General features: G+C 52.9%; 2 protein-coding genes across 5 annotated transcripts in view; both read left to right on the top strand.

The window, feature by feature from the left end:
- The window catches only part of TOP1 (DNA topoisomerase I), a 66,377-nt gene extending 62,417 nt beyond the window's left edge, over positions 1-3,960 (top strand). The window contains exons 18-21 of the mRNA XM_071572751.1: positions 226-353; positions 1,439-1,533; positions 2,251-2,400; positions 2,554-3,960. Of these exons, the coding sequence (XP_071428852.1) occupies positions 226-353; positions 1,439-1,533; positions 2,251-2,400; positions 2,554-2,656 (476 nt within the window). The 3' untranslated portion in view covers positions 2,657-3,960. The remainder of the gene's footprint in view (positions 1-225; positions 354-1,438; positions 1,534-2,250; positions 2,401-2,553) is intronic.
- A 5,100-nt stretch (positions 3,961-9,060) lies between these two features.
- The window catches only part of PLCG1 (phospholipase C gamma 1), a 41,672-nt gene continuing 27,950 nt past the window's right edge, over positions 9,061-22,782 (top strand). For all 4 annotated transcript variants that reach the window (XM_071572745.1, XM_071572743.1, XM_071572744.1 and 1 more), the window contains exon 1: positions 9,061-9,340. In XM_071572745.1, the coding sequence (XP_071428846.1) occupies positions 9,139-9,340 (202 nt within the window). In that variant the 5' untranslated portion in view covers positions 9,061-9,138. The remainder of the gene's footprint in view (positions 9,341-22,782) is intronic.

The following is a 22,782-nucleotide window of genomic DNA, read 5'->3' as shown; positions in this document are numbered from 1 at the left end:
CTTCCCCTCTTGAACTGACAGAGGGTGTCAATGGCAATGAAAAAATTTTGCCAGAAGGCGTTTGGGCCTGAGATGGATGTGGTCAGGCTCTTGGGACTGTAATTAGAGTGCAGTGTTGAGACTGACCCATGGGAGGGGAAGGTCAGTTCTGCAGTTGGTGGGACACAGGCTGGGGCTGCACACCCTGGAGAACCCACACATTCACCCCTTTCCTGTCCTTCCCAGCGGACGACAACATCCCAGCAAAGATCCTCTCCTATAACCGTGCCAACAGAGCGGTGGCCATTTTGTGTAACCACCAGAGAGCTCCGCCCAAAACCTTCGAGAAGTCCATGATGAACCTGCAGAGCAAGGTACCTCCCCCTTGCCCAGCTCTGGGGTCAGTGCAGGGCTCCAAGTCCTGTATATTGGGATTCAGGACTTCTTTAATTTGGGGTGAAATGGAAGCAGAGCCTGCTTTTCCCTGTCAGGATTTGGGTAGTGCTGCATCAGAAATGGTCCTCCTTGGAGAGGAGCAGTGAGCTGGAAGGGATTGTGTTGAGTTGTCTTTCATTTGTAAAGAACAAGACCAGACCCTTTTTCTGCCCTTCATTCCATAGCTGTGTGTCCTGCTGCCATTGAAACTCCAGAGCAGGAGTCTCTAGCTCTGATTTGTGTCTTGTAAAGAGCCTGGAATGGGCATCCACCTCTGTTATGTGAATCCCAGAGCACTGTCACTGTGCACATAGTACATTATGCCCCTCTGACTTGACCTCTTCCTTTGCAGATTGTTTCTGGTGAAGGCCATGAGGTCCAAAGGGGTTAGGTGTGTCCCTGGTCTGGCTTTAGAATAACCTTCACAACAAGGAGTTCTGGCTTGGCACTGCAGTGTCCCCTGCTTTTCCATAACACCTAACCTGGCTGCCTCCACTCTAGATCCTGGACCTTGGGGAATGGTTGAACAGGGGCTGCAAAATGCTAAATCTCCCTGAATCCTAAACTTACTGGAGAAGAACTGCCTGAAACCTTAATACCTTTCAGTGTGTAGGATTTGGGGCTGATTTCTGCTGAGGGAACAGGGATCATCCTTCTGTGTTACCATCAGAGGTACTGGCAGGACAGAGTGAAGGCAGACAAGCTACCTGCAGGGGCTGTTGGTCAGGCCAGACCAAGCCAATTTCTTTGCCTGATTGGTTATATCTGTGTTAGAAAGCTCCCAGCACCACCTTGTATTTGTAAATTAGCAGAGCCGTGTTTTCTCAGGGGAATATCTCACCACACTTGGCTGTGCAGCACAGTGAAAGGTCAGAAGCCTAATTGTTTTGCAGAAGTGGGTCTGACCCCTGATAGATTCTGAACATGGTCACAAACTTGCTCCCTGGTCATGCTGCCCAGGGGTGACTGCCACAGCTGTCAGGAGCTTGTTCACAGTGCTGCTGTCTGGTTTTGCCTCTCCTAGATTGATGCCAAGAAGGAACAATTAGCTGATGCCAGGAGGGAACTGAAAAGCGCCAAAGCTGATGCCAAGGTCCGAAGGGATGAGAAGTCTAAAAAGTAAGGCTGGTGTTCCTGGGCTGTGCAATGTTCCCAGAAGGGGTCCTTTGCCCTGTATTGTGTTTTCCTGGCCTGTGATTTGGGAAGGTTTTCTTTTCCCCTCTTCCATCTATGCACGAAGAAATGGCCACCCGAGGAGTGATCTGACACTGCAGATTGTGATGTGGTCACTCCTGCCCAGCCCTCCAAGCTGAGCACCTGCCAGGGCTCACCCACCCCACTGCTGCCCAGTGACCCAGTGTGCAGCAGGGCTGTGTTACTGGGGAGCCAGGAGTTACACAGTTAATTGCACACGCACCTCCCTGGGTTCCGCTCTCTCCACTGGAAGCCCACGGAGCAGACAATGTACTCAGGCTCCGTGTGGGCTCTGCAGAGCAGCCCCAGGGGTGCTGAGTTATGGGAGCTCTGAAAGCAGGATCACAGCATGACTGTTCCGGAGGGATAGATGGGCTGGTTTGGGAGTGGGTGTAGCATCAGAACAGTTCAGGCTGTTGCTTCCAACCTTTTAAAACAAAACTGCTGCTTAAGATTCCTGCTCTGCCTCTTTGAAAATGTCAATTCTTAATTGCATGTGCTGAGTGTTTTATGTCACCATCTGTGCTGACACAGCTGCCCTGTGTGGCTGGTGGCATTGCTTACCTTGAGCAGAGTCCCTTTGGGTTCCCACAGTGCTGGCAGGGCATTAGGAATTCAATGCTTTGTTCTTTTCCACCCCAGGACAGTGGAGAGCAAGAAGAAAGCAGTGCAGAGGATTGAGGAGCAACTGATGAAGTTGGAGGTTCAGGCTACAGATAGGGAGGAGAACAAGCAGATTGCTTTGGGCACCTCCAAACTCAACTATCTGGATCCCAGGATCTCTGTTGCTTGGTAAGCACCTACCTGGGGTGTGCTGGGGTGATCCACTCCACCTCTTCACTTCTGTCTCATCCCCCCATGTAGCAGATGAGGGCTGTGGCTGAGGACAGTGACTGCGGCCTTCCCTTTTATCTCAGACTCTTAACAGCATCTCCTCTCTTGCAGGTGTAAGAAGTGGGGGATTCCTATAGAGAAGATTTATAACAAAACCCAACGAGAGAAATTTGCCTGGGCTATCGACATGGCAGAGGAAGACTATGAGTTTTAACCTGTTTTTATTGAGCTGAATTTTATGGGAAAAGGGAGTAGCCTGGTTTTTAGGGAGATTGATAAACTGTGAGCCTTACTTGTCCTTGGATGCTGGGGAAGGGGGAGGAAAGGGGCAAGTGAGCATCAGATAAAACAGCCAACACCTTGCAGAAAGCATAACCTGGAAATATCCTAAAGGAGCTGAGCCAGTTGTCCTATGGACAACTTATTTAAAAATGTTTCAGAGATCCAAAATCTAGCTGTCTGGTTTGTGTGGGTTTTCTCTTGAGGCAGGGCAAGTGGATGGGGGATTTGTCAACCTTCCGCCAGGCAAATTCACCATCACACTGAGAGCGTGGGAATCTTTAGCTACTGTATACAAAATCCAATTATATTGGTGCGTTTTTACAGTTAGGGTTTTGCAATAACTTCTATATTTTAATAGAAAATGGACTCCTTAACCCCTGCCCTTCCCCTCCCCCTCCCACCCCATTTCAGAATTTAACAAATAAACAAAATTTAAGGAACCCAACGCACCTGTTACAGCTGTCACTATAGTCATGGAAGTACCCAAGTCTTTTCCAATTTGTCACTTGAAACAGTCATGGCATTGGAACATGAATTACAAATATCCACCACATTTGTTCAGAGCAAATTGTGATGGGAACTCGGCCTCCTGACTTGAGTGTTCCTTTTTTTAAATGTGAATTTTTATTTCTTTTAATTATTTTAAAATATTTAAACAGTTTTCTTTCTTTTTTGATCTTAAAGATCGTGTAGATTTGGGGAGTGGGTGGGGGGAGGGGGCCGTGTGATGGGGAGATGAGTGTGGAATTTGAGGACAAATGAAATTGGAAACAAGTGACGTTCCCATCACCCTTTGTTCTGAACACTCTCTGTACACTTCCAGAATTATCTACTTTTTAGGTTTGTCAGACTGTTTTACCTTTTTTCCCCCCTTTTTTTCTAAGCCCCGCTCCCCTCTTTTACTTGAAAGATTTTATTGTGTAAAAAGAAGTTTCACAGGTCAATAAATTTCGAGGGAAATGAGCATTGGTCCAAAAAGGAAAATAATCAAGATTTTAGGGCTTTTATTTTTTTCTTTTGTAATTGTGTAAAAAAATTTTAAAAAATTAAAAAGCAGAATTTTAATGTGAAACCTTTTTTTGCTATAATCATTAGTCTTAGAGGCATTGTTAGCGTAGTGTGTGTGCAAGACCATTTCCTGCAGCCTTTCCTCAACAAGTATCTTCTATTTTTATCATGAATTCCCTTTTAATCAACTGTAGGTTATTTAAAATAAATTCCTACAACTTAACTGAGTGTTGGTGTCTGTGTGTTCTTTCACCTCTGGCCCTGAGCTGTGAGGTCCCCGTGGTCACTGTGCTGGGGGAGAGAGTGGGCTGGGCACTGCTGTGTACAGCAGAGGATGCTGAGGCCAGGACGGGGTCAGGTGGGTTGGGATTGACCCTGTAGTGGTGTCTGCATCAGGGTTTTGTTGAGAACAGTGTGAGTTTATGATGCCAGGGATCTGAAATGCATTACCTGGCTGTGGCTCTTGGAAGGGATAATTCTTTTTATAGCTGCTGAAGCTGGTGTGCTGCTTGTGTGTGGAGTCACAGGGGCTCTGTGGTAGGTTGTGTGGTCATGTAGCCAGACCCTCACTGGGTGGAGAAGCTGCTCCTACAGTGTCACACTGTGGGTGTTTTGGAGCCCTGGTAGGACTGTTTCCCAGCCTGCACCTGCTGTTGGCTCCTGAGCTCACCACATTAATGCTGGGGCTTGAGGTGGTCCATCAGCTCCCTGGAATCCCACATCTGTGCTCCCCATACAGTGCTGTGCTTCTCTGGGTTGGTTTGTGCATTCCAAGCTTTTCCCAGCTTGCCAGCACTGCCCAGTTCCTGTTCCCAGCCCCAGCAGGAATTACCTGTTTCCATTTCATCCCTAACTGACCAGTGGTCACTGTGAGTTTCCTGACCATCAGTGCACCTTCCACGGGCTATCTCCTCACCTGCTCCTGGGAAAACCCCCTTACCAGGACAGTGGAGAGCAAGAGCGGGGGGTGCAGCAAGACCTGAGCTGCTTCCTGGCCTGATTTCTCTGACGCCCTTTATTAATCTGCAGCCCTCCCCGGGCAGGGGGATGGAGGGAGAGCAGCTCCCTCTCCTTCCCCTCGTGGCTGGGAAGGGTGGGAGACTGAGCAAGGACACAGACAATGAGCAGCCCAGGCCTGGTGTTGTTCAGGATCATGGAGCAGATCTGGGGCCCTGGCTCCTCGACAAGGACCTCCCAGTGACCCCAGTGCTGGGGGTGGGCTCCCAAACCCCCCCCCGAGGGTGGCTGAGCCAGCTGAGGAGCCTCTGGGCAGCCAGCCCCGAGCGGGGCTTCCTGCTGCCTGCTGCGATCTTTGTTGTGGCTGCACAAACTCGCAGTTTGGCAGGAGTTCCCGTTTACTCTCTGGGGCCTTTCCAAGGTGCAGCAGAGAAAATGCCAGTGGAGAGGGAAAGGGGCTCATTGTACTCCCAACCTGCCCGTGCCTGGAACAATGCAGCCTGTAAAAATATCTTTTCTATTTATACAGCCTCAAACCTGGCCAATTAAATTCCCATACCCTACACTGGTGAGCAGGGAAATGTTGAATGGAGTGGGAAGGGATGGGCTCCCACAGAACAGATCCCCCACCCCAACATTACTGCTGGCAGATCCACTTTCTCCCTGGGCATGGCAAGGTGCCTTGGCCAGTCTTGGTGGCATGGGAGGCCAGGCTGATGTCCCAGGCTGGAGCGTGTTGTGCCTCTCTCCCTGTCAGCAAGAAGAAGTATGTTGGTGCAAAACTGGCCCTTGGAAGAGCACCCAGGTCCCTCTGGACACCGGGGAGCACAGGCATTACCCTGCTGGCTCTGTCCTGGGCAGAAAGCCCAGAGGGTTTAATCTGTGGTTTTGCCTGTGGCACAGCAGGGTGAGGACCACACACTCCACTCTTTCCATGGAGAGTTCCCAGACCCCATTGACTCATTGTGCAAACAGGAAAATGGCCACAAACGTGCCACATCCCATTATGCATCCCACCGCTGCTACAGTGCCCATCCTCGCCTGCCTCAGTGCCTCCACCCCAGTCTGGTTTTCCTGCCCCACAACAAGGCTCGGGTCTGGTGGCCAGGGAGGCTGAGGTGATGGTGACGTGACCAGTGGAGGGGGCAAAATGTAGGATGAAACTGGATCTTGCATATGGTGAGCCCACAGGCAGGGCCTGACAGCCAAGGGGAGGCTGCAAACCCTGCAGGATGCAGCCCCATCCCCCTTGAAGTCTTATAGGATTCCAGGATTGGAAATTGAAACCAGGTGAATTCAGGATATTAAAAAAGCTTGTGTTCCCCTTGCAACACAAGGGAGCAGGGACAGGGAGCCTGGAGCTGCAATGGGTTTCCCACCAGGTGCCGGTTGTAATCCAGAGGGATCTTGTGATGCCTGGAAGGGGCAGGAGGGTGTGGGGGGAGGCAGCCCTGCCTGTGGGCACGGCTTTGCCCAGCTCCTCGGAGAGCGTGCGGCACGAGGCGGGCGCTGCGCCAGCATCCGCAGCAGCTCCACAGCCCCAGGCGGGTCTGCTTTCCATCCCCGGCAAAACACTGCTCTGCGTCTGCCAACACCATCCTGGGCAGGAGGCGACTCCGCACCGCCTCCCCTGCTGGTTTTCCAGATCATGCTGCCTGCAGCACCAGGGAAGCGTTTCTCTGATGGTGGTTTTCTCAGCCCACAGGCTGGTGTCACGTTTACCCACCCCAGGCAGTGCAGAGCAGGCGGGAATGAATAAATAACCTGGAGTGGGGCATCTCTCCCAGGGATTGCAAGATGCCAGGCACCCCTCCCTTGGATGAGGATCGGGCACCTCCTCTCAGTGAATGGTCCCCAGGGCAGGAGAGGGACATGTCTGTGGTGGACAACAGTCTCCATTCCCAGACATTGGTGTCCCCAGACTGGGCTGCAGGGACCCACCACACTCACCTGTGGGGTGGCCTCAGAGCTTTTGGCCCTGGATGTTGTTCCCCAGCCCTTGAGCATGGCCAGGGGCTGTCCTTAAGCCGGAGGTCACCTGGCTGTCAGCCTATTCCTGGTGGGAGGATGCAGCTGCTCCATGAATTTTGCAGGATGTGGGGGTTGGCATCCCATGATTCGGAACTGTGCAGGAGGAAGGTGCTGGGGCCACTCAGAGGGGAAAATCCCCTTTTCACCGGTGGTGTTTGTGAGAGGAGATTGGAGAAACCCCAGCCCTTCACAGCCCCACGATGAATATTATCCAAGGCATTTCTTCAAAAGCAAAACAGGAATGTAACAGAAGTTTTTGCTGCCCTGAGGGGTGGGGGGCAATTGTGCACAGCCTGGCCAGTGCAGGGCTGGGACCACCAAATGGGGCTGGCAGGCAGCAGGCATACAAAGATGGTTTGATGAGCTGTCAAATTAAACAGTGTAATTCCTTGGCATGCAGCATCTCAGACACAGAGAGATAATGCAAGGCTAAAACGTGATTAGCCAAACCTGGAGAAGAAATAATATCATTGCAGACACCTCATTACAAACCACATCCTCCACATTCCAGCCCCAGCCATCCAGCACTCCAGAGCTGGGGACACACTGTGCCAGATGCTCTTCATCAGCACAACAGGCAGTTTTGGGGAGTGAGGGAATTGCCTTTTCTGCTTTCCTGATGTCTGCGCTCTCTTCTCAGGTTTTGCCCTCAAAAACAAGGGTGTGCCCATAATGCTCATCTATTTTAAGACCACTGGGAGCCGGCTGCTTCCTGCCGGTCCCGAGCAAGGCTATTACACAAGCCAGGAGCGACTTCCCCAGCCTCTCACCCCGAAGAGAATGGGGCTGAGAGTCCTGTGCCAACACCAAGCACAGACTCCATCCAGTGTCTCTGGCTCAGCTGAGCACATCCCCAGTGTCCTGTCATCCCTTAGAGTGCTGTCATGCACTGCTCATTTTTATAAGGGCAGGTTTAAGCACTTCCCCTGGTGTGCCCTTGCCTTTTTGATGCCCAGACACTGAGTAGGACCCTAAATGACCTTGTAGGGCTCCGAGTGTGTGTGTGTACATGTGTGTACATGTGTGTACATGTGTGTGTGCTCTGGCATGTCCCTTTGGAGGCAAGTGAAGCAGCAGGATAGAGGGAGTGCTCATATGAGGAGTGCGCTCGGGGATGCGCCCCTCAGAAAATGATGCCCCTTGCAGGCCCATCCATGAGCTGGGGTGTGAGATAAGAGCCGCTCAGCACAGACTGCCTTGCCATGGGCCTGCAGACAGATGTGTGTATGTATGTGTGTATATATATTGTATACATATGCATATATGCATATAATTATGCATTTATATGTGGGGTATATCCCTCCAACCTCACCTGCAGTGGGGCTGTGCTTGCCCTTGGCAGCTGCTTGCCCGTCAGGGAGCAGAGATGCGTCTGCCACTGGACCCGGGACATCATTCCCAGCCCAGGGCAGCCTGAGTGCCCAGCGTGCCCCCGGGTGTCCTGATGGGAAGGAGGGCATGGGGAGGAAGGCCATGGGCACATAGAAAGGGAAATTGCAGGCTTTAAACACATGAATGGAGCAAACTGCTCTGAAACGCTTCCTAATTCAATGGCTTATCCGCTCGCTAACCCTGCTTTTGTGTGGTCTCCAGCCGGGGCCAGAGAGCGGCTGAAGAATGTCCAGAGACCCAGGGCTCCCTACACGTCCCCCAGGGACAGGATGCCACAGGCTGCCCTGCAAGCCCGGTCCCACTTTCCACGCCAGCACAGATCTAGCTGGGATCTATGTGGAGGAAGCTGCGGCAGACACAGACCCGGCTCCGTCGGGGAGCTGCGCCAGCGGCAGCCATACCGGGAGGGCTGTCCCCAGGAAAAACCACCAGGATGCAGTTCAGGAACCCCACACGTGCCACGCTAGAAACCCACGCAAACCCTGCTCTGCGTGCTGGGGTTCCATGATGTACTGCGCTGCGGGGTGTGTGGCATATGTGTCACCTGTGCGCCCTGCATGTGGGGTGCAGGGTGGCACCCCAGGCGTGCTTGGCCGTCCAGGGTCCCCCTCCCCGGTACATGGGGCGTGTTGGGCGGGGCAGCGCACCCCGGTCCCCCAGCAGTGACGGGGCGCTCTGTAGCGCTGGCAAGAGGGGTCCACACTCTCCCCTCCCCACGCGGGCCACACCGTGGGGATGCTCCGGCACCCCGAGACACCGCAGTGGGCAGAACCCGCGGTCCGTGCCCGCTGCGGTCCGTGTCCCCCGCAGTCTCCCCGCGATGCACGTCCCGCACCCGCCCCCCGCGCGGGGACCGCTCCGCCCCTCGCCCCCGCCCCTTCCCTCCCTCCTCCCTCCTCCTTCCTCGCTCCTCCTCCTCCCTCTCCTCCTCCTCCTCCTCCTCCGGCTCGCCTCCCGCGGTGGCGGCGGGCGGTGCGGGGCGCGGCGGGGCTCGGGCGCTCCCGCTCCCCTTTGTTCGCCGCGCCGATGGCGGCCGGGCCGGGCGGCGGCCCCGGGGCGCCCAGCGAGGCGGAGGCGGTGCAGCTCTGCCGCAGCCTGGAGGTGGGCACCGTCATGACCCTCTTCTACTCCAAAAAGTCGCAGCGACCCGAGCGAAAAACTTTCCAGGTGAAGCTGGAGACGCGGCAGGTCACCTGGAGCCGCGGCTCCGAGAAGGTCGAGGGCGCCGGTGAGTGCGGGGCTGGGGGGAGCCCGGCGGGGAGCGGGGGGAGAGGGGCTGCGGTTCCCCGGGCGATGGGTGCGGGGCTGGAGCCGCCGTTCGGGGAGCGGCGGGGGCTGAGTGGCGAGGAGGGAGGGGAAAAATGGAAAGAATTAACTCCCAGGCTCTCCGTGCCCCGCATCTCCCCGCGGGCAGCCCGGGGGCCGGAGAGGGGTCCGGGTCCCAGCCTGGGGCGGCTGCGCGATGTGCGGGGGATGCGCAGGGGATGAGCGGGCCGGTACCGCCACTGCTCCCGCTCAGCGCCGCCTCCCAACTTTCCGCATCCTTCTTCGGCACCAAACTTCCCCAGGGATAAACGAGGTGTTTTCCCGGGTGGTGCCTTGGCTAACAGCACCTAAAAGCCGTAGGGAGCCTCAGAAAGAGGGAGGATTGGTTGTGAGTCGTTTTGCGGTTGCACCGCGGAGCAACAGATGATATGGAACGGAAAAGGCAAAAAGTAGGAAAATCAACCCAAAATACTGTAGTTCCGTCGTCTTTTGCGTTCCCCTCGGCACATCTGCCCGAGAGCGATGGCACAGGGTCGGGTGAGCATGGGGCCAGACTCACACTTGGAGTAGTGGGTGCTGTTACAGCAGCACCACGGTGGCTCCGGGTTCCCACGCAGGATGGGAACCTCTGGCATGAGGAGGACAGAGGAAAGGATGCTTAAGAAACCTGAGTGTCAAACCACAAAGACGAGTGGGAAAGGGGGTGAGAGCAGGGATGCCCCTCACTGGGAAACTTTTAACCTCAGTGTTGGTTTCCCAGGTTACTGCTCTTTCTCTTAAATTACCTTTCCCACCCCCATGTGCACTAGTGCAAAGGCAGGACAGGGTCTCTGTTTGGTGCTGGAGGTGAGGAAGAGGGAATGTGCATAAAGGAAATGTGATATAAGTGCTGGCCTTCCCTGCGTTGAGGGATGTGACTGGGGCACAGCAAGGTCAAGGAGGGGTTGTTGTCTCTCATGACAAGTGCTGCTGGCCCAGGGTGGACAGATGGGATGCTGTTAGTACCAGAGACTTGGGTGAGGGAAGGATGTGGAGATGACAGACATGTCTCTGAGGCAGGACCACAAAATGCTGGTGCTTCCAGTTTGGGGCTTTTGTTTGCCCTAAAACCCTTGGAGTCCTCTACTTTCTGCCCAGTGGTGTCTCCACACAGAACTGGAGGGAGCCTTGGGCTACTTTAGCATCACCAGGACATGAAGCTTCCCTATCCCTTTGCCAGAATGGCCTCTGGGGGCAATGAGACAGTGGGAGAGGGAGGAAAGAGTGGCACTCTATTTACCCTGGGCTTAAGTTGCTTGTAAACTAAAGCACAGCAAATGTTGCTTGTGCTGGGGAGTTTCTGGTCTCTGGTAGGGTCTACAAGACCACATGTACCCACGGGGGGAACAGAGGTCCCCACCAGTGTGTGAGTGCATGATTGTTCCTGGGGGCAGATGGAGGCACATCCCTGTAACCTGGGACCTTAACTTGGGGGAAATTCAGAGAACTTCAAATTCTATACCAGAACTGTGTGGGTAATGATGATGATGATAGGCTTTTAATGTCACAGTGGAAAATTACCGGGGACTCCTCTACCATGCCACAGGTGAGAGCTGATGGCCACGGGCTCTGGGTTCCCTGTGTGTGCCTCCACATGTGTGGTGTTCCCACAGTGGTGTGACCCTCCCAAGGCACAAGGTGGGCCACACTGGAGACAGGGAAATCAGCCTGAAGAGCTGCCCTGTCTTCAGCCCCATCTCTCTGATGCTGGATGCTTTTTCCATGGCCTCCTCTCTACAGTTGACCTCAGTCCCCTCTTCTGGTGTCACCCAGCACCCTGAGCAGCACCCATCCCCTTGCCCCTCTTCCCTCTCAGGGCTGAGGAGCAGAGCTTTGCTTTAGCACTTCCTGGACAGAAGTGTGGGAGCTCTAGGTGGAAATACCAACTTGTGTACACAAATAGTGACTGTGTATCTAGGCAGGCAAGGCAAAGCCACAGGATTGATGGCCAGTAACACTAGGTTCTTGGCCAGCTTCCCTATTTTTATCTGGATGTACTTTCTGGGCAGAGAAAGGATGCCTGGGAAAAGCCAGGTGTGTGACATCTCCACTTCACATGGCAAATACACTGATGTATTCCCCCCCAGCTCATTCCCTTGGAACAGCATCTTCACCAGACAACGTCTGGGAGTCTATAGGTCAAAAACTGCGTCTGTAATGGATGGTCCTGTGTTTCTTGAGACATGGAGACCGCTGGACATAAGTTAGTTGTCCAAGTAGGAGTGATCCTGGGGTTTTACCCATTTCAGAACAGATGAGTGTCCACAGTATATCACATATGGAGCTCTCAGACTCTGGGCATGTCTTTGTGACTGGCCACGTACTGGAGAGGTGTCTGTCCCTGTGAACACCAAGCACAGTCCCTGTGGCTGCAGCTTGGGAAGGCTCTGGCAGGATGGTGGGCAGTGTGTGAGGGAACTGGGGGTCAGCTGGCTCATCTCCTCAGCCTGCAGTGTGCCAGGAGGAGAGGGCTCTGGGCACAGTCACTACCATGTTTCCTTGGTGTGGTGCTGCTTGTTTCAGAACTTTGCCATCACTGTGGGAGATGCCATGGAGCAGCTGTTGCCCCAATATCTGCACATGCAGGTCTGCCAATACTTCTGATCTCTCCACTGGCCACACTCCTTTGCCCAGAGATAATGGGCCATCCTTTATTTCAAGTTAGTTATTGAAACAAGCAGGATCTGAGCTGTCCTCTGGAAGGAACTGTTGGCACTTATGGACAAAGCCCTTCATGTGTGCCATCATCTCCCAACAGCGAGGAGGTTGGACCAGGGGGATACTGACTGAGGAGGAGCTTGTGTAGGTGTGGCACTTGGGATTGTGGTTTAGTGGTGGACCTGGCACTGCTGGGTAAATGGCTGAACTCGATGATCTTAAAGTTCTTGGGTGACATCACCACACATGCTGTAGAGGTAAAGGCAGCCAGACAGCCTTCTGGCCACCACTCTGCCCAGCCTTGCCTGCCCATGAGCTGGGAGGTGCTGGGGTACTGAGAGAGGGGGGAGCCCTTGTTGGTGTGACAGCCCTCTCATCATCCCCTTTTTTGTAACCTTTGTGTAGGGCTTTGTGAGCACAGCATAGTGACCCTGTGTGTTGATTGGCAGTGTGTGTGTCCCCCACATCTTCCATCTGTCAGCGGCTCCAGCTCGCAGTGGGCAGGGCAGGGCAGGGCCTCCAGCCAGCTGTGCTCCCGGATGAAGAGCCTCTTCTCGTGGACAGGACCCATCACCTGCTCTTCGTTAAGCTCTTCATCTCGCTCCAAAGTGCTGAGACTCTCCATGAGTTGAGGACTGGGGAGGAGGGGAGAAGCTTCCCTGTGCAGGAAGCCTTTCCCTTTGGAAAGCGGTTGCCTCCTGTGCATTTTCAAAACTGAAACTGCAAAATGGTGGTTTGTGCCAAAAAAGGGCATTTTTTTTCAATTAATATTTGGTTTTAGCCAAAGAGTTCCAGCCAGCCCTAATTACCAATGCATTGCTTTCTTGCTAATCAACTCTGCAGAAGGCCTGGCTGCTACGATGGGAAGAGCACTAATAATTTTCTATTCTTTTTACTAATCACCCAAAGCAAAGTAGAGCTAATCCCTCTAGTTGGTCGTCATTTGTGCATTTGTATTTTTTTAAACTTCCTGTGTTAATTAATTTTTTTTTTAATATAAGGTCTTGTGTTTTTACCTTCAAGTACTGGGACTCAGCTTCTAATTGATCTGTTTGCCTTGAAAATTCAGAGAGTTTGCTAAGAAGTGAGCTGAAAATTTGGAGCAGATGTTTGTTTTATAGGAGAGAGAGAGGAGGAAAAAAAGCTACCTCAAAAAACCCCTGGTTGCATTCTTGCTTTCAGGGAAATGAGCTCAGTCCTGTGGCCGTTGCTTGTGTAAAAGAAAAGAAAGGGGCTGTAAAATATTAATGCAAAGTGGCTGTGAAGTGTGGCTCAGACTTGCCTCAGCGGTTCCAAGTACCTGCCTCTTTCATTGGTCCACCGAGGCGCAGCTTTTTCTTTTTTAATTATATTTTTTGAGGCCATCTGCTTAAGTTGAGGGGATTGGGCTCTTGAGAAATGGTTTTCAAGGATAAACTAACTTCAGAGTCGGCTGCTCCAGGGGTGTGGGATGACTCCTGCATTGGTAGGTCCCTCCCTGCTCCACCACCCAGGGATGCAGGATGCAGCCTCTGCAGCAGGCAAGGACTGGGAGGAGGGAGCTTGCCCTGAGGTGCTTTGAGCAGGGATCTGCAGAATGGCTGGAGTGGGAAAGGGAGAGCGTGGCTGTGACTGTTGGGATGGTTAAAGCTTCCCCTGCTGACGCTCTGCTGTGGGAGTTTCTTGAGTGCAGGGTTTTTTTGTGTCGTTACCAGTCCCCTTCCTGCTTACGAGGGTATTTGTGTTACACAGGGGAAAGAAACGAGCTCTGCTCTGCCTTCACCTCCAGACTGAAACAGCCTCTCCCCTCACTTCACATCCTTTTGTCAGCCCCTTTTTCTTTTTGGTAGCATGTTCCAGGAGGAGCAGGTCAGAAGACCCCTACTCATGCAGTAGTGACATATCACAAATTACCTTCTCCCTTGGCATCTCAGAAGCTTCTCTGCAGAAAAAAAATCTCCGGAGAGCAGCTGGAGGTTGGCCAGGTGGGAGACCAGTGCTCCTCTGTGGTACCTGCACCCATGTTCCTGGAAGGAACCCATCTGGTTCCTTCATCTGCCAGTCAGCCATGTGAAAGGAATTGGCTTGTGGGGTTCAAGCCCACTAATTAAAATGTGCTAGAAAGGTTTTGCATGTTGTTGGGCTCATTACTTCTCACCTACATCGAGGGCCTGAGCTACCCAAGTTTTTCAGGGCTTGGCTTTCTCCCTGCCTGTTGGCTGGACAACATGTGTGGCCACAGGAGCACCTGAGTAAGCTGGATCTGAACATCTGGCTTTGCAGAGTTTGTGCAAAGAAGTGCCGTGTTGTGCTCAACTCCATCACCTCCCATTGCTGGGGGAAGTTTTGTCATGAGATTTCTTACAGGACTTTTAATTCGACCCATCTCCGAGCTGAGCCAGGAGTTGCCTAACCCAGTCTGTGATCCCTTTACTGCTCCTTGTTTTAGCTCCCTTGCCTGCACAGCAGGGATGGTCATCCTTATCTCAGAGCCATTTGCTCAGCTCTGTTATCTGATCGAAGTGGCTGCACTGCAAACATCCGCAAGACATGCTGACTGTCAGCGATGCCCATGGCCTGTCCTGGTGTGAGCAGGCCTGTGACCTCCTGCATATCTTACAGACTGCAGATGGAGGAGGGAAGGCTCATCTGCAGCCTTGGTGGGAGTCAGTGCTCAAGCCCATGTCCCTGAGCAGTGCTCAGGTCTCTGTCCCCAAACTCTGCATATGGTGGAGGAGGTTTGACCACTGAGTTGCCCAGGGGTGCGGTGCAGTATTTACATAAGTTTTGTCTTCCTGCGAACTTGGGCACTGCTTTTTGTCTGGGACCTTCCCCTCCAGAGAGCACTGGGACTGTTGTGTCCCTTGGGAACAGACTTAGGGATGTAAAACTTGCCAATACTTGGGATAGAGCAGGAGTTCTCAGAGCAGGTGCTCAGTTGTGACTGCCTGACAGTTTTGGCTACATCCTACAAACTTCTGCTTGAGTCCTGCCTGTACGAGCTGCAGCAGCTCAGGCTCTGGATGGCAGCTTTGGAAGCTGCTGGAAGTGGAGCACATTTGACTGTGTGTCCAGCTACTCTGTCTTTGCTAAAGTGGGAGGCTGCTGGGGTTGGTGTGACAATCAGTTTGTGCTGAGCATCTCATCCAAGCCATGGAACTGGCTGCCAGGAGCTGTCAGAACTCTTTCAGATCAGCCCATTGTTGGGCTTGGTGATTGTTGCCCTGCCAGCCCCTGTGTTTGTCCCTGTTCCCGAGTTGTTGCAGGTTTGGTAGGACCTGGTGTACACAGTGAAGGAGGGTGTGGGAGTCCAGGAAGAGCTTGCAGCATGTGGTGAGGAGGTGTGGGGCTTCAAGCACAGAAAACCCGAGTAGCTCTGAGTTTAAACCTTATCACACAGTAAAAGGAAATGTCTGAAGTCGGTGGAGAAGACTTTTTACTCTTCTAGTGTGCTCTGACATTTAAGGGCAGTAGAAATCAGAAACTGTTCATGTCTTTACAATGTTTTTGAAAAGTTACCCCTCCACATCCTCCCTTCTTCCTTTGGTCAAACAGGCTTGGAGAGTGGATGGTAGAAGATGATGCTGAAACAGAGCAACTGAAGGGATACCTAGCTAGAGAAGGATAAAGGGAGAAAAGTCTGTTTGTTCAGTGGAGCTGTATGGAGAAAGTGATGTGGTATCTGACATCCAGGGATGGTCACAAAAACATGTGGCCATCCCAACAAACCTGTGAGGCTCATTGGCTCACTTGGTTGCTGTGTTTGCTGCTGCTGGTATCACATATGAGATCAGTTTAACATCTAGCACATCCTCTGCCAGTGACTGGGTCCTACCATGCATGGGGGTGGGTGGGTGGATGATCTCATGGCTTTTCCTCTGCTCTGGTGTCGCTGCTCATCTGTTCCACCGAGCGGTTTCTCTGCCAGAGGTGTTACATCAGACAGTGGTGAGTGGGTGTCTTCCAGACTGGGGAGAGCCCTAAGGAAGAGACACAGTGAGAGCAGCCATTCCCAAAGGGTCTCTGCAGTGCTGGAGAAACCTATCCTTTGAGACAGTTTTAATCGTTAAGTTTTGAATATTCTTACATTGCACAATGAGCTGGGAAAACTTTTCAACATTGATTCAAGTGAGAAACTGTCATTTCTGAGAGTTCTTGCCCTTTCTGAAGATTTCCCAGCTCTGAAAGCTGCAGGCAGGGCTATCTGCTTCAGGCTCTGCCAGGCTCCTCCCTCCTGTCCCAGGTGTCCTTATCCATGGGCACCTTGCTGTCTCTTGTATATATCCCTGTCATATATCAAACACCTTGATGTACTGGGCAGTGGGAAGACTCGGGATTGTGGAGCACCCTGAAAACCCAGATGGCCTCAGGCTGGTGTCTCTAGCAAAAGCTGGCCACTCTGAATCTGTAGAAGTCAGCAGAGATTCAGGGTGCTGTCAGCCCAAACTCTGAAAGTCTCTGTGATTTTCAAACTGCTTTGCAGCTCCATTTCTGCTGCCCCTGTGGTCTGGTAGCTCTTCAGTCTGATTTGGAACTGGGGATCCTGAACTTGTCTGGCTGGGGACCTGTGGTAAGCCTTCCAGAGTCTGGCATGGGCTTCTCCCTTGTATTCCTCCACAGCTCCTCCCTTCTGTTTACAAACATTTGTGGTTCTTAAGTTTTGGTCAGTCTCCTATTCTCTTGCAGTCAATAGGGTGCCCCAGAGCACCTCTGGCTGCCTGTGGCTCTGGTTTGAAATTTTCCCAGGGAAGGTTGTGGTCCAGCACATGAGCTCCTGTGATGTAGAATGCTGTGCTGAGCTGACTTTGCCTGCTGGCCTTAAGGATATAATGGCCAAGAGCCATGGCAGAAGAATCAGGACTGTGCTTTACATGTCGAGTTTCCTCCCCAGCCCATTACAAATGCATTTATTTTGGTTTTCTTGGAATATGACTTTCTTTTTTTTTTCCTGCCATGGAATCATGGAGCCTAGGGCTGTGCAGCCTCATGTTTGTAGTTCAGCCTCTCAGCTCGCCCCCAGCCTTTACCCACATGGGGGGGTGTGCAGATGTGCCTTCCTGCAGATGTGGTCTCTGTTGCCTGCTCACCCATGGTCTTTGGGGGAGTGACCCGCACCGTGAATTGTCCTCAGGGACAGGGGTTGCCCTTCTCCTCTGTCTCCAAACCTCATCCCCCTGGAGCTGGTTGTGTGGTCTGTCCCCTGTACTGCCAGGATCCTGGTGCCTGGAGGGATGGGTGTGGGAGTGTCGCTGTGCTCTGGGTGACACACAGTGATGCTGTGGCTGTTCTGCTGCCTCTTAAGACTGGGAGCTGCTCCAACACAGCGCTGTCCTGCTCTCCATCTCTGCTGGAGCTCCTCTGATTCATTCTGAATTTTGCTGTGCTCCTCTTCTGCTGGGATTTCCCCGTGCAGAACCCCATCCTGTTCCCTTTGAGCATCTGCCTTTACTATGGCCAGACCAGCCAGGGTGGGAATTGTTCACGGTGAGGGGACATCAGGGGAAGGCTGTCACTGCAGGCTGTGCTCCACAGGGATGATGGGTAGAGCAGCTGCTTGAGAGTCCTTTTCCTGTTTACTTGCTCCCAGAAGTGCTGATCGTGTGGTGATTAAAGGACATCCCTTCTGCATGTGCTGGTGCATCCTTCATCCCTCCTTCTCCTCCCCCTCACCCTCTCTGAGGGTGTAGTCCTCAGCCCAGGTTGGATAATGGGGGTGGCTGCAGGTGGGAGCTTGGACACATTGGGAGCACGGGGTGTCCGAGAGGACTTTCACCCCCTTGGCTCCCTGCCCTGGAAGTCTCTGCCCCATAAAGCTGCTTCCCAGCTGGCAGGCAGGTGGGGCAGGGACTAACTTGGTTTGTTTCCTGAGCATTAGGGCACTGCCTGTCATGGTCCTTCTCGGCATGAGGCTCTGCTGCTCCTGAGCTCATCAGAGCAGAACACAGAGCCTGCTGCCTCGTCTCTCTGAGCTGCTGTGCTTGGATTCTTGTCCCACAGGCATCACCCATCCACCTCTGGTTCCTCTGGCCATTGTCTCAGGGCACTTTGGATACCTCCTCTCACCTTCAAGCCTGCAGTCCTTGTCCTGTTGATCCTTGCCAGTTCATATCCCTCCTCAACTTCAGATGGCCAAAAGACTTTGTCCCTGGTCCCAGAGCAGACCCTGAGTGGTGCCAGGCTTGCAGAGCAATGGGGAGTTGGCTCTGATGAGACACAACTTGGTTCTGTCCCCCAACAGAGCAGCAGAAATTTTTTGTTGTTTTTTGGTGGTTTTTTTCCTCTTCCGTGTGTCACATGTCCTGTAATGCCTTGTGTCAGCCTATTCTTAAGGTCTTGGTGCAGGCTGGAGTATGGTCCCTGTAATCCCCAGCAGCTCAGGCTCTTAGGGACATTACAGAATGGTCTAGAGATGAGGCCATGAAATTTTGGAGCATTGGTACATGAGGTTTGGTGTGAACCATGTGAAAGGTTGGTGTGTAAGCAGGAGTATGTCTCCAGTTCTAGGAACCAAATAAATCTCAGGTGAGGTCATTAAGAAAAAAACCAATCCCTGGTGGTTTCACATCATGACCATGAGCTCCTGCTTCTCTCACATAAACTGAAAATGATGTTATCTGTGTGTCTTGGGTAGTTTCTGCTTAGTGCCTGGGGATCTTCAGTTAGGTGGTGCTGTAAGGAGATGATGCCATTGGCTGGTTATCCACCAAAGTCTTGTCTTGATAATGAAAAGTGAAGCCAGCACAATCAGAGCATCCTATCTGCTTAGTGCACATAAAGCAAATCTGGTGGAGAGGGAAGAGAAGAGTCACTGTTTCCATTTGTGGCTACTTTGTGACAAGAGCAGGTTTGCTTTCACCAACAGCTGCTCTGGTATCTCTGTCTCTGGTTGGTGTTTGGTGGGTGTAGGGAACTCTCATGAAGAGTCCAAGGAGGAATAGGTGACAGGAGCAGATGCCTCCCTGTGTTATTGGTGAAGATCCACCCCTCGGGGCCTCTTCCTGCTGACAGTGGCACACAGGGAGATCGAGAGGAGGGCACACATCTGGAAATCACATCTGGCAAATGCTCAGCCCTTGCTGTCTCAGAACAGCTTTTGAGTTGAGTGTGGAGTGTTAGGAAGAGGTCAGGCTGTTGTGGTGACCCTGAACAGCTCAGTAGCAGATGGGATCCTTATCCTATCCTTCTCTGCCCAACGTTACCCTCGTACTGAGGTGCTCAAGCCCTGGAACAAACCCTTTTCCTGCTGCCCACTGAGTGTCCTGCCATCTCTGTTGTTAAATGGCAGTCACAGAAACTTGATTGCGTCGTCTGGTGGGGTGGGTGAAAACTGAGTCACGGCATCTGAACATCGCTGGCATTTGCTGCCAGTGTGACAAATCTTTTCTGTCCTTCAGTTTTCACTCCTCGCCTTTGTGCCCTGCCCTGGGGACAGTGTGTGGTCACTCTTGTCTCCATTTGTTTTGTGACAGAGAATGACCCCTTGGACATGAAAGAGTCAAGAAGGCACCTTTTTTGAGTGCAAAAATCCCCAAAATGCTCCAAAGAGAGCTTTCTGCTGTTGGATCCTCAGGTTCCCAAATCTATGTCTGCCAGGACTTCCTTATTGACTCTGCCAAACTCCTGGCTGTCAGGCTGTGAGCTGGCAAGCTGTGCACTCAGGAACTGCTGGATTGCCATGTCTGCCCTTCTGTCCTGCTTAGGTTTTGCCAGTCTGCTTGGTCCCAACCCCTTCCCCTCGCTGGCAGTGAGTGGGAGCACTCCACCTGTCTGACAGCCCAGGATCAGTCCAGGAGAGGGATGAAGGGATGTTGGGCCCTTCCATGGGAGACAGATGCTTGGGGAGCAGCTTTCTTGAGCTCCTCACCCTCTTCCATGCTGAGACACAGCTCTGTATCGGTGCCCCATTGATCCATCCCTGCCCACTGCAGTACTTTATCTCCTTACAGTTGTGTGTCCACCCTGGAGGGAGTCAGAGTGGCAGAGGCAGGATGGAGTAGCTGTGCTTGCAGGTCTTCATTCCATCCTCCCTCCAGTTTATTGTGCTACTCTAAGGTCTTTACATTTCTCACCCAGATAGGGCTGAGGGGGATGGAACCCACAATGCCATGCAGGAAAAAGGTCACCTTGGGATGGCTTGTGGAGTCTTCCCTAGACATACTGTCCAGAGTACTAGTGCTGAGCTTCCCCTTTCCAGTTGAGTCAGTGGAAGCTTGTGCCTCTCAAACAGACCGGACTGATGACTGAAGGGTTGCTCTGCTGGCTGCTGCCAGCCTGATTTCTTGAGGGCCAGGGACACCAACACCTTCAGAGCAGCATCTGTGCAAGCAAAAACTGGGGCTTTACCCCAGCTGGAGCAGCTCTACTTCTGTTTGGCCTGGAAATGTGTTCCCATGTTCTGTGTGGTAAAGGTGCAACAAGTCCAGGGCTCTCATGAGTGCAGTCTTGCATGTGGCAGTGGGTACAACCAGCAGCCCTGAATGCCCAGTTTGGGCTTTGATACAAAACTCCACAGCTTCACACAGACAAAATTTCTGTGAAGGACATGGGGCAGCCTCAAAGCTCCCAGGAGAGGGATTGCTGGGGCCCTTGCCTGGTGTTTGCCATCTAGCTGCCTGTCTCCTTGAGCTGTGCACCAGTGGTTGTGGGCAGAGGCAGCATCCTGCTTCGCTCACTTGGGGAATCAGCTTTGGTTTTTTTACTCATATATTCTTGCAGCTGAGAGTGAGCGGGAGAGATGTGCTGACGCTACAGGACAGGCAGCTGCCAGCCCACAGCTGCCTCAGGTTCTTGTGTTGGGAGGATGTTTGAGAGCTCTTGAAGGCCACCTGCACGAGGCTGATGCTGGCAAAGCAGCCAGGTCTGGGGCAGCCTGGGGAGAGGTCCACCGTGCCCTGTAGAAGCTGGGTGATGTCTGGGCAGGACTTCTGCCTCCCTGCTCTGGCCCCTAGCATGGTATATGTGTGGCATGGAGGAGGGAAGGGTGGTTCCTCACATCCTCTCCTTCAACCCACAGAGCAATGCAGCAGCGAAGCATCTCCTAATCTCCCTGCACATCTCCTCTAGTTTCCTCTGCAGTTGATAAGGATTTTTGGGGAGGGATCAAAGGGAGGAAGAGGGGCTCAAAAGCCACAGGACATGTGACCCAGGGGCACAGGGGAGGCAGTGGCAGCCAGAGGCACAGGCAGGAAGCACTGGTGCCTACAGAGTAGCTGGTGGGTCCCTGCCTGCCCTGTTTGGGTGGCCTGGTGCACACTGCTGGCACATCTGCCCAGGTGCCAGCTCCCAGGATGGTGTTCAAGCTCTCTGCCAAATCCTCCTGCTCCATGCTGAGTGATGGGGATCGCGGAGAGGTAAGCCAGGATCTGACTCGGGATCTAGGCTAGTCCCAGTCACACTGGCTAATTAGGAGCAACCCGTTGTCCCATCTCCAGCCCATCATTTATTTTTTTTCCCCCCAGCATCTTTACTCCCAAGGTGTGCTCTGCGTGGATGTTGCTCCTTTAGGGAAGAGCTATTGCAACAGTTGCTTCATAACAAAATCCAGTGGCTCAAAGGAAAAACTGCTGTTTGCTGATGCAGGTGAGATGAAGCACTTTACTGGAGCAACCTGAGGCACAGCTCAGCAACAAGAGCAGTGGGACCCAATTGTCCCCTGGACACAAGGGTGACTGTGTCCCTCCCTGATACAGCAGTGGGAGTGAGAGAGCTTTTTTACAGGGTTTTTGGTGCCTCACTGAAAGGGCAACATGGACTTTTTTAGTTCGTGGGAGGTGAGGGATTTGCTGGGGCACAGGGCACTGCTGGTTTGGTGTTTGGATGCCTCAGCCATGCCTCTTGCCCTCCGAAAAACCAGTTAAGGTCAAACGAGAGGCCTCAGCTGGTTTCTTGTTGTCCTGTCTGGATAAGCCATCTGCTAATGGCACAGACTCGTCCTCTGGAAACCTGATACCTGATGCTGAGCAGCGCTGATGGCAGGAGAGGGGGATGCAGTAACCTCAGCGCTGTGTCTCTGAGCTGAGACAATTCACTATTACTGTCTGCTTTAGGCTTGTCGATTAAGGGAAGCTCGTGGGGTTGAGAGCTTGAGCTATTGTCACTCTGAAAACCAAGACTAATGTGAGACACACAGCTCCTCCCTCTGAAATCTGTTCCTAATTGCTTGGAGTGGCTATTTGGCTTCTTGCGGAGGGGGCACAATGGGCAGGACCCCACTTTTTGTGTTCATTATGGGTGAAATGTGCATGTTCCTAAGAGTCACCGTAATTCCTACAGTCCAACCAAATTGCAGCTCAGATGGTACTGTGTGCCCAATTCCTCCTACAGCCCTGGAGGACGCAGGGACGGGTCTGTGCAGGGACAAATCCGGGGTTTGCCCTGAGCTTTGCACGCGGAAGGGGCTCGATAAGCAGCGAAGGGCAGGCAGCGGCTCCAGACTGTGAGGTGCTGAGGGCTCTGGCCCCTGTCCAGAGAAGCACTTAGTGCACGCCCGACTGTTCCCCTGAACCCACGGGGGAGTTTTGGTTGGGTTTTTCTTGTAGAGTGGTGTTGGGTTGCAGCGGCAGAGCCGAGGCATGAGCCGGTGTGGTGCAGACCAGGCTGGGCAGGGCTGCTTGAAGGGTGGAGAAGGTGGACTGGGATCCTCCTCCAGGCTCCTGCAGCTCCTCATATCCATTGCTGGCCTGAATATCCATCTCAGGGGGGCTTCCACTGAAATACTAAGAGGGATAA

This window comes from Pithys albifrons, chromosome 18 (genome assembly GCF_047495875.1).
Source record: "Pithys albifrons albifrons isolate INPA30051 chromosome 18, PitAlb_v1, whole genome shotgun sequence".
Lineage (NCBI taxonomy): Eukaryota > Metazoa > Chordata > Aves > Passeriformes > Thamnophilidae > Pithys > Pithys albifrons.
Note: the sequence above shows the minus strand (reverse complement) of the source record. Positions and strands in the feature narration are given on the sequence as shown.